General features: G+C 34.7%; 2 protein-coding genes across 2 annotated transcripts in view; one reads left to right on the top strand and one right to left on the bottom strand.

The window, feature by feature from the left end:
* Window positions 1-225: 225 nt before the first annotated feature.
* The window catches only part of MYBL1 (MYB proto-oncogene like 1), a 36,068-nt gene continuing 18,138 nt past the window's right edge, over window positions 226-18,155 (bottom strand). The window contains 13 exon segments of the mRNA XM_036830931.1: window positions 226-2,841; window positions 4,096-4,275; window positions 4,717-4,767; window positions 4,769-4,797; window positions 4,800-4,821; window positions 4,909-4,933; window positions 4,935-4,998; window positions 5,001-5,022; window positions 8,535-8,644; window position 9,023; window positions 9,072-9,218; window positions 13,672-14,040; window positions 15,081-15,311. Of these exon segments, the coding sequence (XP_036686826.1) occupies window positions 2,716-2,841; window positions 4,096-4,275; window positions 4,717-4,767; window positions 4,769-4,797; window positions 4,800-4,821; window positions 4,909-4,933; window positions 4,935-4,998; window positions 5,001-5,022; window positions 8,535-8,644; window position 9,023; window positions 9,072-9,218; window positions 13,672-14,040; window positions 15,081-15,311 (1,377 nt within the window). The 3' untranslated portion in view covers window positions 226-2,715.
* LOC118883786 (nucleolar and spindle-associated protein 1-like) lies at window positions 10,920-13,132 on the top strand. Its single transcript, XM_036830930.1, is given in 3 exon segments — window positions 10,920-11,627; window positions 11,629-12,175; window positions 12,178-13,132. Coding segments are annotated over 3 exon segments (1,332 nt in total). The 5' UTR covers window positions 10,920-10,967; the 3' UTR covers window positions 12,303-13,132.

Here is an 18,155-nt window from a genome sequence, read left to right as displayed (position 1 = left end):
AGTCATATCTAAAGGCAGTTGAAAATATGGCTCTAAATGAGGCTCAAGTATTTCCATTTCTTGAGTAAAGACGTCAAGCTGTGTTAAGATAAAATCACCTGTAAAGGGAGCTCTAAAGGAGAAAAATGGTCTACGAACAGAATGTTGGGTTAAGTCCTTAAAGGTTCAATCAATGCCACAAAATACAAAACCAAAGTGAAATGAGCAATGCCATGTCAGCTTGTACACAGATGTTTTATTTTGGATGTTAACAGTCAACATTGTATGCAAGATTCTCTTACAATGGAAAGCTTTCCCATACATCAAAAAACTCAATTTAGTCAGGGTAATTGCTGTATTAATGCGAAAACCTTACAACAAAATGTGGTATTATATATGTGTAGTCAGTTTCCATGCAAGTATGGCTGCTACATGTGTGTCTGGCATTTTTATAACATACTGAAAGAAATTCAAAGGAACACAACAGTATAAAAGGTGAGTTAAGATGCCTGACATGTTTAAGATTAAGAAATCTTCTCGCAAAAAGCAACAAAGCAGTTAACTAGAGGATTCAACCAATACCAACCCAAATATGTACTCTGTCCAAAAAGCCCAAGCTGATTTGCAATATATTACATGTGGGATAATTTAATGCTCAAGAAAAATTATGCTTTAAAAAAATATAGCTCTTCCAAGATATTATACTTTGGTAATTGGAGACTATGTTCATCCAAACCAGCTAAGGGCTACATTTAAAAAAAAAAAAAGGAACCATTATGTGCTATTCAAGATAACTGAAATTGAAATGATCCAGTATGATTTTGCTACAATCATTGGTTTTACAAAGTGAAATTTCTGTGAGAAGTTCACTAATTAGGAAGCAATCAACATACTTAACAAACATGCTAAGAAGATTCAAATTGGTTCATCTGTTTGTGTCAACAAGGCATAATCTTAGTACCACACATTTTCTTCACTTCTCACTACATATAATATGCAAAAATGAGCAAGTAGATTTAAATAGCTTAAAACCCTTTTAGGTCTACTGTTCAAAAGCTAGGCATTAAAATAGTATTTCCATTTCTATCAACATAAAAACATCAGAGAATCTTAAGCTGTTTTTGTTTTAAGGCATAGCATTTTAGTATTTGCAAGAATTTGCCTGGTAATGGTTGATTCCATTAAGTTAACTTGAGAACTTGCCATCATTTGCTTTTTATCTTTTCACACAGTGCAAGTGGTGGTCGCTCTTTCCTTCTCTCATAGCAGCAAGCCGATTCTGCTATCTTCTATAGCAGCATACTTCAGGAGTGGAGAGGGAGAGAGTGTGTCAATTACAAATAATTAAAACTACAGTGTACAATTCTATTTACCTGTCAGTGTTTAAGTTGACAGCACACCATTATATGTCTCAAAAAAAATTACATAAAATCTCTACACAAAAGCAAATAAAGACATTCTTTCAAGAAGAAATAAAATAAGTGCAAACACCTAAAACAGGCAACTGAAGCAACTGTTGTAACCTGTAGAGAAACACAAAACATTTATAAAAGGACATATATTTTTATAAATAAAAGATAATGTTCTCTACTTCTGAAACATTGAGTAAATATAATAAACGTCTAAGTGCAGACTGTTTTTAGGGACCAAAGTACCATATTATTTTTTAAGCAAAATGCAAAAATTTCAAACACATATACAAATCACCAGATTAATTTATATGACCCCCCCATATAATTTAAAAAGAAAATATTAAATTATTATTTAGTACATTTTTAGAACTACTTTATATAACCAACATGATTTAAAGGACATAGTGCAATATTTAGGTAGACGTGACATACAGTATAGATATTGTATTCTTTGCAGCTATAACTTACTATTGTTTCATACTTAAAAGTCAAAATTGTTCTTTACTATGTTAGCTTGTAATAACAGGAAACAACATTGGCTTCTAGACACCCTGTATAGGTATAAATATCTACATTTAAGCTTTAAAAATGAAAATAAATTATAAAAACAGACTTCTTTCCAATTTACAAAGTTTTCCTGCTCCTACATACTGTACAATACATTCAACAAAACTCTCAGCTCTTCTGAGATTTATGAAGAAAATACTGACTCTTCACTAATAAGGAAAAAACCATTTTGCAATGCCTTTTGTTTTTAGTACTATGCTCAAATAAATACATTTAACACTGTAGTTAATTTTACTGTTTTTTGAAAAATACCAAAAATTAGTAGTGCAACTTTCTTTCTTTTAAATTCCTTTCCACCGTGTTTCTTTGTAAATGGTAGCCTAAGTAAATCAGCAGATAGGCAAAAGTACTTCATAAAACCATGAGTGCTTTCTATACAGAGACTAGTTTCAGAAACCATACATACTCATAAAACCTATCTATAACAAAACTGCAGCATCAGGAGAGTAGCAACATATATCTTCTGAAGAAAATATGTGAGAATTTACTTTTAGAATATCCAGGAATATTCTAATATGATTTCCCCATCTTGTTCTTTAAAAACAATTTTTAAAAATCTTACGTCTTAAAAAATAAACTATGAAATTGTCTACCCCTTACCTAGCTTTCTGCTTGCCCAATATGAAAAAGGATGCAAACCGTTTTAGGGCTGTATTAAAACTTTAAAAACAGTTAATCAACAAAAAAATTTCATTGCAACCTAATTTGGTATAGAATCTAATAAGGGAGTGGGGCATTTCATCAGTTTTAATAACAATCACAGTATGAGAGCTCTTGAGGTACTGCCTGTAGTTGTATAAGTACTCAAATATCTTCTTGCTTGTTCCGTCATGATAAGTTGGTCTTCTGTCTTCCCATAAACCACTGTTTCCCACTCACAAGACTAGGAAGGAAATATTAATAGTGATGTGAAAATTACTAAGATAACTATCCATTCTACTTCACAATTACACTTTTAAAAAATCAATTAATTGGATATCTGATAAGTAATTATTGTAAAAAACGTTTTTGATAACAGCATTGTGATTCTTTTTAAATAATGATGTGTCAAAATACATACTAAAGTATTTATGATCAATTTTTTAAGTCAATTTTTAGCTATCTATAGGACTGTGGAGGCAGTTTAAAATTTCTGTTCCCACAACTGCCCCTCAAATCAAATCAGTCTAAACATGGAAAGAAATGTCAGTCTTTACTGCTTCAAAGTTTTGCAAAAGATTTAAAGAGAGAATGCAATGTCAAAAAATGAACCAAGAATGCTTTATGTCTTGCAAATTAGGAAATATATCATAACACAAAGTCAAGTTTACGTTTGTTTCATTTGTTTTCTTCCCTTATTATAGAGTAAAGGTTACTACTCTATAGGTATGACCTGCTTTGTAATAAATTTTCCTGAAAAGTTCTGTGTTTGACACTGGTAAATGGGATCATTTTAAATGGATTCAGAGAATGTGTTACATGGCTCTATGAAGAGCAGTGGCTCAAGAAAGAGAGGAGGTGGCCACATCTGATTGCCAAAGATGTTTTCAAGGAATGCTTGAATGTCAGGAAGGCTAGCTCTGCAGTCATTGCAGCGTATAGAAGAAAACTTCCTCCTCAATGACCTCTCAAATTCTCTGGGTTGAATTCTTAAGATAACAAAGTAAAAATTTCTCCAGCCTTCATCTGCAGTTACATAATGGCTGCATAGCATCAGAAAAAAGGATTCTGTTTTACAACTTTGAGCCAGAAAGTTCACTGGAAACCATTATATCGATACCAACAAAATCAAGTTTGAAACTGCTTCCAACCACTTACCCTTTAAAAGTAGCAATTAGGACTACAATTATTTATTACAGAAGAAGAGGTGCCAGAAGTAGATTTAGATATTTTTAGTTTAAAAATGAAACAGTGCTTAAGAAATCACCAGAAGAGTCTCTGGCTACCATTCCAATTGTTTCGTTTGTATGTGCCCTGATGAGTGAGTCTCTCAAAAACCCAAATCTAGTTTGAGTGACAAAACAATGGTGAATGTCTAGTTACTATTATAGTCAATTTTGAATTTAAAAGAAAAAGTATAATTTGTGATCAGTAGGTCCAAAGTGATAATTGAATGAACAACAACAAAAGTCACTGAAAGAAATTTATAAATTCATACCTGAAGATTCTTTTCCAATGTGACAACTTTGGAAGTGTTAGGGTTTGGTTTCTTTTTATTAAGTGTATATGTTTTGTTGGTTGAATTTATATCTTGTTTTTCAGGAGTCAAGTTGCACCTATTGTCATGTATTTCCAATAATGGTATCATTAATAAAGATGTTGTAAATATATTTTCTGACTAAGAGAAAAAAGAAAGAGGAAAATAAAATAACTAACTCAAAAATGGAGACAAATAGAGGGACTACTGAGTAAGTGGTAGTGGAAGCCCTGTTCATTTCCCTCCAAGAGAGCTTCTGGCTCTGATGAAATTTCTAGTAATGCAGTAAAATTAAATACTTAAGAAATGAACCAAAGATACTGAAATTTAAAGCTTTGAGAACTACCATTTTTTGACATCATACATAAGAGAGCTAACTCCTCTCAAAACCAAACAAATATAAAAAGCAAGGAAGTAAATGAGATATTCTCTACAGTTAATTGTTTCTCTCTGAATTAGGCAGAATACTACTAAAGGAAACCCTCTAAGAAGCTCTAATGAATTAGCCACACAATGAGTAAAACACAAGAAACCACTAGGACTTAAAGCAACCATCTTAATATAAGAAAATTCTTTACAAACCTGCATGTCTGAAAGGTCTTCAGTTACTAGTTGAGTGGCTGGTTCTTCTTTTTTCCCAATTATCTAAGACTAGTGATTTCTGACCTTCTTTACAGAAGCAGTATGCTAGAATGGATAATTCACAACAGGAACATTATGGTCAAGTCACTTGAACATGGTAAGACTTTATTAACAACAATACTAAAAGATCACCTCTTGTTTGCAGCTTTTGTAGCTGGTTATCTTCCTCTTTGAGGAATATGTCTGTTCCCGTTTCTTCTTTTAAAACTTCCCGAATATCTCTTCCAAGAAGGCAAGTGGCTGTGACTAAATTATTTTTAAAAGGGTTTTTTAAAAAGCCTTTTATAGCAATTCCTTTTTCTCCCATATATAGAAACCCATCTTTTATACTTTTTCATTATTGGCATAATTTTCTCCCAGTCCCTATAGATACATACACAGATGAAAAAGATGTGATCACTGCTCTCAATAGCTATGGCAAAATAATATTGCAAAATATTATTGGCAAAAATAATATTGCACATTGCAAGCACTGAATGAAGTGTGCCACTTTCTTCACGCTAGAGCACTAAACAAAAGTCTTCCTTTTGGGAACATATTACAGCTCCTGCTTCAATCAGGATCCTCAAAATTAAACAGAAAAGTGATTATTTCCCCAAGTATTTTATATAAAAATAGGAAACATAGAATGAATTGGGACTACAGTAGCTCTCCTTCTTCTATTTTTTATTGTACTTATTGTATAGTGTGTAATTACTAGTTTACATGTTTCTCTTACTACTAAATATGTGAGCTATTTGAGAGCAGTGATCACATCTTTTTCATCTGTGTATACATCTCTGCACACCTAGCCTTAAACTTAGAGCTGAGACACAGTGTTCAAGAAGTGTGTGCATGTGCATGTGTGTCTGTGTGTGTCTATGTGTGTACTGGAGTGTGGGAAGGCAGGATACAAAAAAAAAGTGAATGTGGGCTGAATGATGAAATAGTCTCAAAATATTATTCATCTATGTTTAAAAAAAAAAAGGTAATCAAAGCGCCACTAAACAAAAGAACAAACTGGCAGCATGTAATGACCAGCAGCTTGTGTTCCCAGTCAACAAAGTTAGGGAGAATAGCATTCATATATAAATGAGATTTCACAGCACTTACAAAAACTTTAAAAATGGAAAAAGAATTTTTTTAAAGTGCTCTCATCTACAGCCTGAGACATGCAGGAATTATGTCAGTATTTCTGTGTGTTGCTCCAAGTGGTCTTGTTTTAAGGATTACATTTCACAAAGAATATAGATAAGGTGTTCTTAAAAAGAAACCTAGAATCTATTTTTCCTCTGTAAGAATACAAGTGTCCTAAGATGTGGTGCATATGTACAATGGAATAATACTCAAGCCATAAAAAGGAAGGAAATAATACCATTTGCAGCAACATGGATGGACTTAGAGATTATCACACTAAGTAAAGTGGAGATTATCATACTAAGTAAAGTAAGTCAGACAAAGACAAATACCACATGATATCACTTATATGTGGAATCTAAAATAGACACAAATGCACTGATCTATGAATCAGAGGCAGACTCACAGACATAGATAACAGATTTGTGGTTGCCAAGGGGGAAGAGGGGTGGGGGAGGGAAGGATTAGGAGTTTGGGGTTAGCAGATGCAAACTATTATATATAGAATGGATAAATAACAAGGTCCTACGGTATAGCACACGGAACTGTATTCAGTATCCTGTGATAAACCATAATGGAAAAGAATATGAAAAAGAAAGTATATATATATATATATATATATATGTGTGTGTGTGTGTAACTGAATCACTTAGCCATATAGCAGAAATTAACACAACACTGTAAATCAACTATACTTCAGTTTAAAAATAAAAAAGGAAAGAATACAAGTGTCCTAGAAAGCCAACCTCTAAGAAGTGCCTTTGACCCACTGTAAGATACACAAGAAAGCTGAGTGGTTAGCACATAGTAGGTGCTCAGTAAATAACTGGAGGAGGAGGAGCAGAAGGAATGAAAAGTCAGCTCGCTACAAATGAGCCTACAGATACTTTAGAAATTTTAATTACAAAATCAATACTTTCTTTTTATCTTAAATTGCTGATGAAAATGACCTGTTTTGGCAATGGATAAATTCTTCCGAAACATGAACAAACTGACAGGGACTTAGATACCTGAAACTTAATTCTTATGCACTATTATTAAAATGATAATTTTTTATTCAACGTATATGTTGACCAAATGACCCTGAGGCACTGTCAGAATTTTTCAACTGTCTTCAAATTATTGCTTATTTGTCAAATTCCCAATTAGGCTACACACCCTTCTGAAGGCAGGAAGCATACCTGACATGTTTAACATTACATCCCCAAAAGCCTAGCCCAGCGCCTGGCACGTATTAGGCACTCAATCAATATTTATCAAATTAATGATAAGTTTTTTAAATGAATAACAAAATGCTGAAACAGATTAGTTAAATCAATTAGGTAATTCCATACAATGGACTAATACAAAACATTAAAAATTATGGGATAAATATATACAATTTATTAAATTTAAAAAGGTTACAAAAGAGTACATAGTGTGATCCCACTTTTATTATGTGTATATGCATAAAAACTAAAAAGTTTAGAGAACTCTAAAGAGAATATAATTGTTCATAGTAGCATATGGAACTAAGTGACAAAAAGACTTGATCAATCCTACTATGTACCCTCTAAAACAGTATTTCAAAAAAAAAGGAAAGGACTAGGAGATTTGAGTGTGAGACATGCTCTTTGGTAGAAAATTGATTAAATCAAGGAAACTAGAATTTATTAATTGATTACTCAAAATATGACTAAAAATAGAAGATAACCTAAAGTACCCTAGAAGTGACCAATATTTAAAAATCATATTTTATTTCTAATGTGCCTAATTTGTCAGAAATCTTTTTGTCAGAAATCTTTATCTGCCTAGAATCAGAATGCCCATGGTTCACCTAAGGTACTTCAAAATTATCTGTGTGCTAACACAGGTAACACTTCCCACCTCCATTCATGTACTACTATTGTTACCACTATTATTAAAATAATAATAGCAGCAACTAAGCACATACTACTTGAAACTTAGTACCAGCCCCTTTATTTCTATTATCTATCTTCACAAATAACCTGCTGGGGTGTTTTATGATATCCACTGAATAGAAGAGGAACTGAGCCTTAAAGAGGTATCATAATCAATCAGTTTCATAAATATTATTAGGAAAGTGCTTATGTATATCAAAATATTAAAATTATTTTATTCTACTGTAGGTAACTGCTATTGAAACTACTAAAAGGTGGGTTTTAGTATTAAGAAATGAGTTCTACTGAAACTTGACTTGCCTTCTCAAGATGATATAAAGAAAGTCTGAATTCAAAAGAAGCCAAGCACCCGTGAGCCATAATTACTGAGCCTGCGCGTCTGGAGCCTGTGCCCCGCAATGAGAGGCCGCGATAGTGAGAGGCCCGCGCACTGCGATGAAGAGTGGCCCCCGCTTGCCACAACTAGAGAAAGCCCTCGCACAGAAACGAAACCCAACACAGCCATAAATAAATAAATAAATAAATAAAAAATAAAAAAAAAAAAAAAAAAAAGAAGCCAAGCAAAGGTTTACTTACAAGGAAGAAGATTAACACAAATTCAAACTTACAAATCGAGATAACATTTTTTTAATCCAGTTCACTGAACATCTTTTTTAAAATGTTAAAAATCAAGGATTAAAAATCAAAAATTTTGTCTTATTAAAATTAGGAAAATTCTTAAAAATAAAGGAGTCTACATACCACAATTTTAAGAGGTCCATATTTTTTCTCCTGAGCAGCAAGCGCATTCTTAAAAGGAGTAGGAGTTCTTGGTGTGGTACCCAATATAGATCTTCTAATAGTAGGTGTTCCTAAACCTATCCATCATTTAGATATTTGTATTACAGTCAAAAATTTGATTTCATATGAGTTAAGGAAGGCAAAGCCACAATAAAAGCACACACTAAGTTTTCTTGTATATACACGTGCTTTATTTAAAACATTCCAAGACTTTTAAAGTGTGCCTGCCCTAAACTATTCTTATTCCAATCAATCATCTTAAAATAGAAAAAAGACTAATGCAGAAATAAGTACTAAAAATGTTGTTTGCTCAAGATCAAAGTTTTATACTACATTTAGCTGTTTCAGTCTCCTAGGGATAAAACATAAGGTTATGATTTTTTTTAATTCTAAATCCCATATGCACAGGGATTATGATATATGTATAAATGGACAAAAAGCTAATCTGCTCTTGAAATTGTGCTTCCATTTTCTCTAACATAATTATTTAATATGTACTTACCCTACATTTTCCTTTTGATCTTTGGGGGTTGTTTCCTTATGAAGAGGAGTTTGTAATGAGAACTTCTGCCCACCAATAGGGGTTGATGTGAATGAAGGGTTTTCTATATTAATTTGTCATTTCCAGGACACGTGTTTGAAAAACTAAAAAAGGAAGAGAGTTTAAAGAAATTTCTAAAATGTCAAAATCCTACACAAATATCAAACTGATAAGATTTTCAAATTATTTCTCCATTCCTTTTAGGAAAGGATTATCAATAATACATTTACATTCCACTCCATAAAATAAGCTCCAAGGGGGCAGGCATTTTTGTTTTGTTCATCACTGCCTCCCCAGAACAGTGTTTAAGACGTAAACAGGTATTCAAAAAACAGCCGCTTAACAAATACTCAAAAGTAACAAAACGCAATAAAAAAATTTCCAAACAGTGCATCTTATCAAATAGGAATCTATAGAAACCATAAATAGCTGCTGTGTTAAATGGAAGCTTTGTACAACAGTGTAACTGAAAAAAATGTTTTATGATTTTATTAAGAATGATCTTAAGTGTTCCTTTCTATAAGAATATTTAGAACTCAGAATATAATAACAGTGCTTTGCTAAGAAGAAGTACAGCTGTCTGGCAAATTTGCCTATTTAGAACACAGCTCAGACCTTTGAGCAGCCAAAATCGGTATCATAGAGCCTGTTTTCCAAATGACACAATTTACTCATTGGATCTTAACTTACATACAATTGTAAAATACTACTTTATTTCTGTAGTCAACAGAGTAGAAGCAATGGTAAGAAAAAGTGGAAATTGCCAGGGACTTTCCTGGTGGTCCCAGTGGTAAAGAATCTGCCTTCCATGCAGGGGACACGGGTTCGATCGCTGGTCGGGGAAATGCCGCGGGGCAGCTAAGCCCGTGCACCAAAACTACTGAGCTCTTGTGCCTCAACTAGAGAGCCCGCGTGCCGCAATTACAGAGCCCAAGTGCTCTGGAGCCCGCGCATCACAACTAGAGAGAGAAAACCTGCACGCCACAACTAAAGAGAAGCCCGCACGCTGCAAGGAAAGAAGATCCCGCATGCTGCAACTAGACCTGACGCAGCCAAAATAATAATAATAATAAAAAATAAATTTAAAAAAAGTGGAAAATCGCTTAAGGCTGCTTATAACTGGAATGAATTCTATAATAGCTCTATCACTTCTGATGCCCATAAATCATAGGATAAAATCCAAGTTCTTTGCTATGGGATATACGATCTTTATAGTCATGCCTCACCTTCTCAGCCATTTTCTACCTTAGAATTTACTGTTCAATGAAAATTGCAGGTACGCAAAACTCCAAAAATAGAAAATTGCTAGTCTGCTCAACCCTGGTTCACCTTCCTCAGGATACTCTGTAACTCTTGGGGTGGGGTGGGGGGATACACTACCTGCATTGTAGCCTATGTAAATAGCATCCCCTGAAGCAGAGGGGGTGCCATTTTCAGAGAAAACAGTGGCTGTGTGCTTACTACCAGATCCTCATCTTCCCAGCATCAAAAACATACCTCCAGTAATATCCCAACATCCTCCAAGTTTATTTGGCCATTAAACTTCCTTCTTCTCCTATAAGACTTTTTAACCTCTGTCAAGACACTTCAAGCAAACACCAGCTTCATCTCTTTCTTAATAACTGACCTTGGACAAATTGCCTAACTTCTGAATTTCATTCTACCTACCTCCAAGGTTTTCTTAAAGAGCATTAACTAAGATACTGTAAGAAAAATGTTTAGCACACAGCCTGGAACATGGTGTTCATTAAGAAAGATAGTATTGAATGCTTAGAGTGGCGCCAGAGTTTCGAACGGCGCTTTTGGGAGTGGAGGGCCGATCCTCTGCGTGGTCGCCTGGATTGCAGTTCGCCATGACCGTCCCCTCCCTTGAGGAGCTGGACTCCTTCAAGTACAGTGACCTGCAGAACTTGGCCAAGAGTCTGGGCCTCCGGGCTAACCTGAGGGCAGACAAGTTGTTAAGAGCCTTAAAAGCCCACCTTAAAAATGAAGCAAGAAAAGAAAATGAGAATCAGGATGAAATTCAAACCTCTGCATCTTCTTGTGATGAGATTGAGGTACAGCTCAGCAGCCAGGAACAAGCTGAGAGGGAGCCAGTTGGCCATGTCACCAAAACAAGGAGAAGGCGCAAGACTGTCCGCAGGAGCCCTGACTCCCAGCAGGATTATTCAGAGATAAAAGTATGTGATCCTACTGAATTCCAGAATCAAGAAAAGCATGAAAACCAGGCTCTCAGAACTGCTGTAGAAGCTCCTTCTCTACCAAATAAGAGTCAAGATGAGAATGCAGTGCCCTCAGGAAAAAGTGGAATAAATGGTAATGAAGGTCCAAAGATACCTTCAGAAAGAAAGAAGTCTCTCTACACAGATGGGTTTTCCAAACGTGGAAAAAATAAAAGAACTGCAAGCACTACTCCAAATTTTAAGAAGCTTCATGAGGCTCGTTTTAAGGAAATGGAGTCCATTGATCAATATGTTGAGAGAAAAAAGAAACATTTTGAAGAACACAATTCATTTAAATGAACTGAAGAAGCAGCCCGGCACTAAGGGAGTGGCGGCAACTCCAGTTCCTCCCCGAGAAAGACTCTCTGTGGCTGTACCCGCCAGCCAACGGGGCTCACAAGGCCGGCCCCACGCAGGCCGTAGCACCTTGTGTGTGAAGAGGCTGGCCAAGCGCTCCGCGCTCTCAGCAACTAAGATGAATGTCAGGTTTTCAGCTGCTACTAAAGATAATGAGCATAAGCGTTCACTGACCAAGCCTCCAGCCAGAAAGTCTCCACATGTGACCACATCTGGGAGTACCCCAAAAGGCCAGGCTGTGCTCAGGACACACAAGTTAAAGATCACAAGGGCTGAATCTGCTGCTGTTATTACCCCGTTCAATTTGACAACTGAGGCAGCGCAGACTCCGATCTCACATAGAAAACCAGTGTTTGATCTCAAAGCAAGTTTGTCTCGTCCCCTCAACTACGAGCCACACAAAGGAAAACTGAAACCATGGGGACAATCTAAAGAAAACAGTTCTCTGAATGAACATATCAACAGAGTTAGCTTACACAGAAAAGTTATAAACAACCTCATCTCCAGACCAGGGAGGAGCAACGGAAGAAACATGAGCAAGAACGAAAGGAGAAGAAAGCAAAGGTTCTGGGAGTGCGAAGGGGCCTCATTATGGCTGAACATTCATAATTTAATATCCTGTAAATATTCCTTTTCTCTGAACCCTCTTTTGTAAATATTTTTGTACTGTCCTCTGACTTTAGCCAAAAGATCTTTTTCTGCTCTTAACTTTGTTCATATATATGTAGTGTCTGTGGCTTCTTCACATGTTTTACCCCTGAGAAGACATTACTACCTTTAAAGCTCTCAAATTCTTTTGAAATAGTTTTTACCTAAGCCCCTGTACAACTAACTCAGTTTTCTAAAAAGACCCATCCTATAGATTCTTGACCTAGATTTTTAAGGTCAAGTTCCCTCTGCTGGCTCTAATAACAGAACTTCAGTCCTCTTCTAGGCAAAAGCACTTACCTGATGGTAGCTAATTATACTACAGACTTTAGTAGAAATTGAACAATAACAAGTTATGAATAGGGTAAGCTGTGAAAGGCCACCTCTTCATCCTCTAGAGAACCTAGTAGTCTTACCGAAACTGTGGGCCATATGAGTTTGTAAGGCATCAATATTTTATCTATGCGAAATGTTTCATTTAAGCTTCTGTGTACCTTTTTCAGATCACTTCATGTAATTGTCAATTACATATCTTTTTTTCTTTTTTTTCCTCAATGTATTAAAAATAAAACTCTACAGCTCATTCTAGCCTGGCTTATTTAGAAATATACAGGGTCATAGTGAAATTTGAGGATTGCTGCTTTAAGGATTACTATGCTCTGTCAAACTTATACATCTTACTCAATTTATGGAAAAGACTAGAGTTGCTTAGTATCATATCCATGTCTGTTGCACCCGAATGGAGCTTCTGAGTTTTGTACTGCTTAAAATTTTCATAAATAAAATTTTTTCTCATGAAAAAAAAAAAAAAGAAAGATAGTATTATAAAATAAAAGGTACAGTTTGCCTTGATATAAATATCTGCTCCCCAGGGATATAACTACAGGAGAAAGCAGATAGTTCCTGACATCCCTAAACAACCTACTGACACATGAAATTCTTATAGGGAGCAGTTGTCTATGAATATATACCTGATACTGTTGAACAGTCAGTCAGGAAACTGGCTCCCAGTCTCAGCTCTGCCATTAGATAACTTTGGGCAAATCATTTTGTCTTTCTGGGCCTATTTCCTGATGAGTTCTATAAAGATGTAGAACTACATCTCTAAAACATCCCTTTCAGCTCTAAAATTATAAGATAAAATGCAACTACTACTACACTTCGTGAGATACTTTTCTGATTTATCATAGCTCAGCACTCTCCTGTATACATTAAATACATTATCCATTTTTATGTGTTATTAAAGCAAGGAACTGTTAGTATGGATGTTAAGATCTAATTTAATCCAGCTCATCAACATTGGAAACATAAATAAAAACGACACTACTACCTGTGAAGGAGAAAATGGTAGTGTTTTCACCGGTGTGTGTTTTAGTGCCGTATGACCACCATCATTGAATGAGCCATCGCCAGGTTCGTTGCCTGGGGACTGACCCACTCGCACTCTTCTCTTCTTTCTGAGGATGGTTGGTGGAGTGCTGAACTTAGCCACACTTGGGGATGTTAAAGGAACAGCCTCACTGTCTGCACCGTTACAACTGTTTTTTTTCCCTTCAAGTACAAGACTGACGTTAAATTGACATTCCATGGCTCCTTCGTTGTGTTGAATTCGCATTAGTTTAACTGGGGTGGACTTGACAGGAGAAGCAGCAGCATCAGAAAGATCAAAGCTAGTAACATCACTCCATGCTACGGGATCCTGCAACAAATTAAATTCTTAACTAAAGTTATTAATATTATAACCTGGTTAAATCTAGTCTTGAACATAGGATGATGATTTCCAGAGTTAATTAACTACTCATTTTTATCAGTAGAAACAGGCTTTCCTTGATTCATCTTTTTTTAAGCAAGCCATTTGAGAGGAACAGATTATGCTTTTACGACAACTCCAGTTGGAACATTCCAAAGTAGTATTTCATCTAATTCAGTAGCTGAAGCTTACTGCCAAAGTACTTTAAATGAAAAGAACAAATTATTTTAAGTTATTTTTATAAAAGAGTACAGTTTGTCATAAAACTTCACTCTATTCCACATCAGAAAACTTTACACTCTATTCCACATCTACATAATCATTTGGTAATATGTATGGAATATCTTCAAAGTGGTCATTCACCGTGATCCAAAAATTCAGTTTAACCTAAGGACATAATCATGATTTTGCACAAAGCTTTATGTACGTACTTTAATTTGTAATACTGAAAAACTGGGATACCACATAAATGTCCAGTAATAAATAGTATGTTGGATAAATAAATTTTGCTACATCCATATGACAGAATACCATGAGCCGTTAAAACTCAAGTTTAAAAATGAGTTAGAAAACAGAGACAGGCTCATGATATAATGTGGGAAAAAATTCACAAACATAATACATTAGTATATATTTGGGTTTAAAAATGTATACATATATATGTGTTTTATATGTCTATAACACAGCCTGCAAGGAAATACCTCAAATTATTAACTCTGGGTTTATGGGGGATTTTAATTTTCTTCCTACAGTTTTCTCTACTTTCCAACTATCTCTAATATACAACTTGTATAATAAATACATAAATATATATATATACTTTTTTTTTTTTTGCCAGAAACCACTGCAAAACATCAGAACAAAATTAAGCATGACATACAAGGTAATGTGTAACATAAAACCGGTCAGTGTCCATTAAACTGAGTTTCTGAACATGTAACCACATAACTAAAACTGAGCTTTTGATAATCTCACAATTTCAAACTTACAGATTCAATAAGTTCTAGAGTCTCTGCAAATTCTGGGATGGTCTGTAGAGAGGACAGCACAGCGTTTGCCTCCACGGCCAGGAACTTTGTGGGTGAGTTCTGCTGAGCAGACACAGCCTGATTTTCATCCAGACTATAAAACTCACTAGTGTGTTCCTCGAGGCTTAGAGTATTAGACATGCTATCATCCACGAGGAAACCACCAGGCCAGCTAGAAAAGCTTCCAGGTTGCTAAAAGTACAAAAGAAATTTGAACATTATTTGTCATTCCCAATCTAAGCAAAAATTTGGATTTTAAGTAAAAATTTTTTCTAGACCAACATACTTTACAACATTTCAGCTAAAAATATAGTAGCAAATATACTATCTTTCCTCAAAATTGATATAAAAACTTTTTTCATTAAACCTCATCTTGACTATATTTCTTTTTTCTAACTAAATTTTTAAAAAATCTAAAAAGTCATGGTGAGATAAAACTAGTATGTACCATATATACTACTACATAAGGTCCAAACTCCTAGAATCTGGCTTTTCTCTACCTTTCTAACTTCGTCTCCCAACACACGCCCCCCCTCCCAGGGAATACTGAATACCCAACTATAGTACAGTACTTGCAATTCCCTGATAAGTTTTGGTCTTTCACTCCGGATAAAGGGAGCAGCCTTTGCACACACTGCTGCTCCCTTCATCTGGAATGCTCAACCTACTGACCAGGGAAAATTCCTATTCCTCATTTAAGATACAGTTCAAATATTGGAAAGCACTCCATCTGATTATACACTTCTACCTGTTTCCGTTTATAATAATGTCCTAGTTCATCTTTTTGCTAATATATAATCACCGCCTGTCTTTCAAGAATGAGCTCAAATAGGATTTCTTCCAGGAACCCTTCTGACTACCTAAATCTCAATCTTCTATGAGCTCCCATAAAACTGTGTTACTTATTATATCACACTGGATGCTGTTTCTTATCTGTGTCCCCACTGCCCTTTGAATTCAGGGACTGTGTCATTTTTCTTTATCTCTCTAGAGATGTACACTGGCCAATTTACTTATCTTTTGAGCCTAGTTTCCTAGTGTCTCAAAATGAAAAACAAGAAGAGAGACCTTGAAGAGCCATGGTCAAGAAACATTATGTAATTTGAGAACTGTTAAGAGTAGTACATCCTAAGAGTTCTCATTACAAGGAAAAAAACTTTTTTTCCCTTTTTCTTTTTCTTTTTTTTTTTGGTACCTATATGAGACAATGGATGTTCACTAAACTTATTGTGGTAATCATTTCACAATATGTAAGTAAAATCATTATGCTGCACACTTTAAACTTATACAGTGCTATATGTTACTTATATTTCCAAAAAACTAGGAAAAAAACAGAAAGAAACAGGATGTAAAGTGTATAGCACTGTCCAACAGAACCTGTGAGGTGATGAAAATGTTCTGCACCTCAAACTGCTCAATATGGGCGCCAGCCACATGAGCAACAACAATGTGGCTAGTGCAACTGAGGAGCTGAATTTTTAAATTTCGAATTAAATGTGTCTAACAGTTACCATATTTTAGAGAGCACACTGCTCAGTCCATAGGAAGCACTCCATAAACAGTACCTATGACTATTAAAATAAAAAATTACTAGAATATGCTAGATATTCACAATAGCAAAATGTTAAGTTTCGAGTTAAGTAAGGTGAAAAACCAAATTTTCAACATTGTTGCAAAACAGGTTCCACCTGTTTTAAAGATTCCTATAAATAAAAGAAATTAAAGCAATCTTATTTCACTAGTACAGCCACCTTCCGAGTTTACAACCACTTTCTGGAGATAACTTCCAAACCATATACATTTCAACTAAGTTTGCGGGCAGGAAAAAGATTCAAAGAGGGAGGTTACTAGGCCCACTGGCCCGATTCTGAATCCCTAGCAACCAACCACCTAATTTGCAGAGTTAATATAAGGATCACCAGGAATACATATAACACATCTACAACAGTGGAACATAATGAATACTCAGTAAAGTGGCAATCATTATTATCACATAATTGTCTAGAATAAATACTTTATATGCATATGGAGTCTATTATACTGGGTGCAGCAATTTCCCTCTAGAACCTCCAATCTCCCTATTCAACCAGATCTTTATGAGAGTGGATTTTAGACAGAAACTATGAAAAAAAATTAATAACTTTCTCCCTTTTTAATGCAAATGGCAATTCTTTTAGCTAATTATATTTTCCTGTTATAGTAAAAATGACAGACTATTATCAAAAAATTAAAAATGTGCTTAAACATGATAACCTACAAATGTGAACTCTGTAACCATGATTATTTATTTGCAGCTTCTTAATAAAATTGAAATTAACTTTAAAATAAGTACACTTCAGGTCTCTGTATTTGCCCACGGTTTTTGCAGTTTCAAAACAAAAATTACTTTTCTCATGGTGTATATCTCATCTACTACAATTAACAAATGTCATTTTTATTAATACTCTCTGAAATGGTATAAAGACATCACCAGTTGCCTCATAATACTATTTCAAGTCCTCAGGTTACTCTGTTTAGTAATTTTGTATTAGTTACTCTAAATATATTGTCCCCTCATTCAGCCCCAAACCAAGAAAAACACTTTCCTAAATGTAAAAAGTCCCAGGGTATTAAACTTTTTAAATTGTCAGTGAAATAGAAACTTTTTTTTCCTTTTAATCCATCTAGCATAGCCTGTTTAACTTAGCTAGAATCATTACCATTTATTCTGATTTAATACTCCTAGTTGTTCTCATCAACCAAATCTCAGACAATACTTTTCATACCTGATAACCAAAACCCAACATCCACAGAAAAATTTCTTTAGAGAGCATAAAATCTAAATGTTTCCTTTTCCCATATTTTTAACGTTATAACTTTTTCCAATTTACTGAATTTGTGTTCTAAATATAGTAAACAGGAAAACATTTTCAAAGAGAGAATAAAAATAATTCTGAAGCACATAAATCTCTACACATCTATTAAATTCCTTGTTTTTTAAGCTTTTTTTTTTCTATTAAGGCCATTATCACATGGAATGTCCAAAGTAAAACCAAA

The sequence above is a fragment of the Balaenoptera musculus genome, chromosome 17, assembly GCF_009873245.2.
Source record: "Balaenoptera musculus isolate JJ_BM4_2016_0621 chromosome 17, mBalMus1.pri.v3, whole genome shotgun sequence".
Taxonomy (NCBI): Eukaryota; Metazoa; Chordata; class Mammalia; order Artiodactyla; family Balaenopteridae; genus Balaenoptera; species Balaenoptera musculus.
This window is presented reverse-complemented; position numbering and strand designations above follow the sequence as displayed.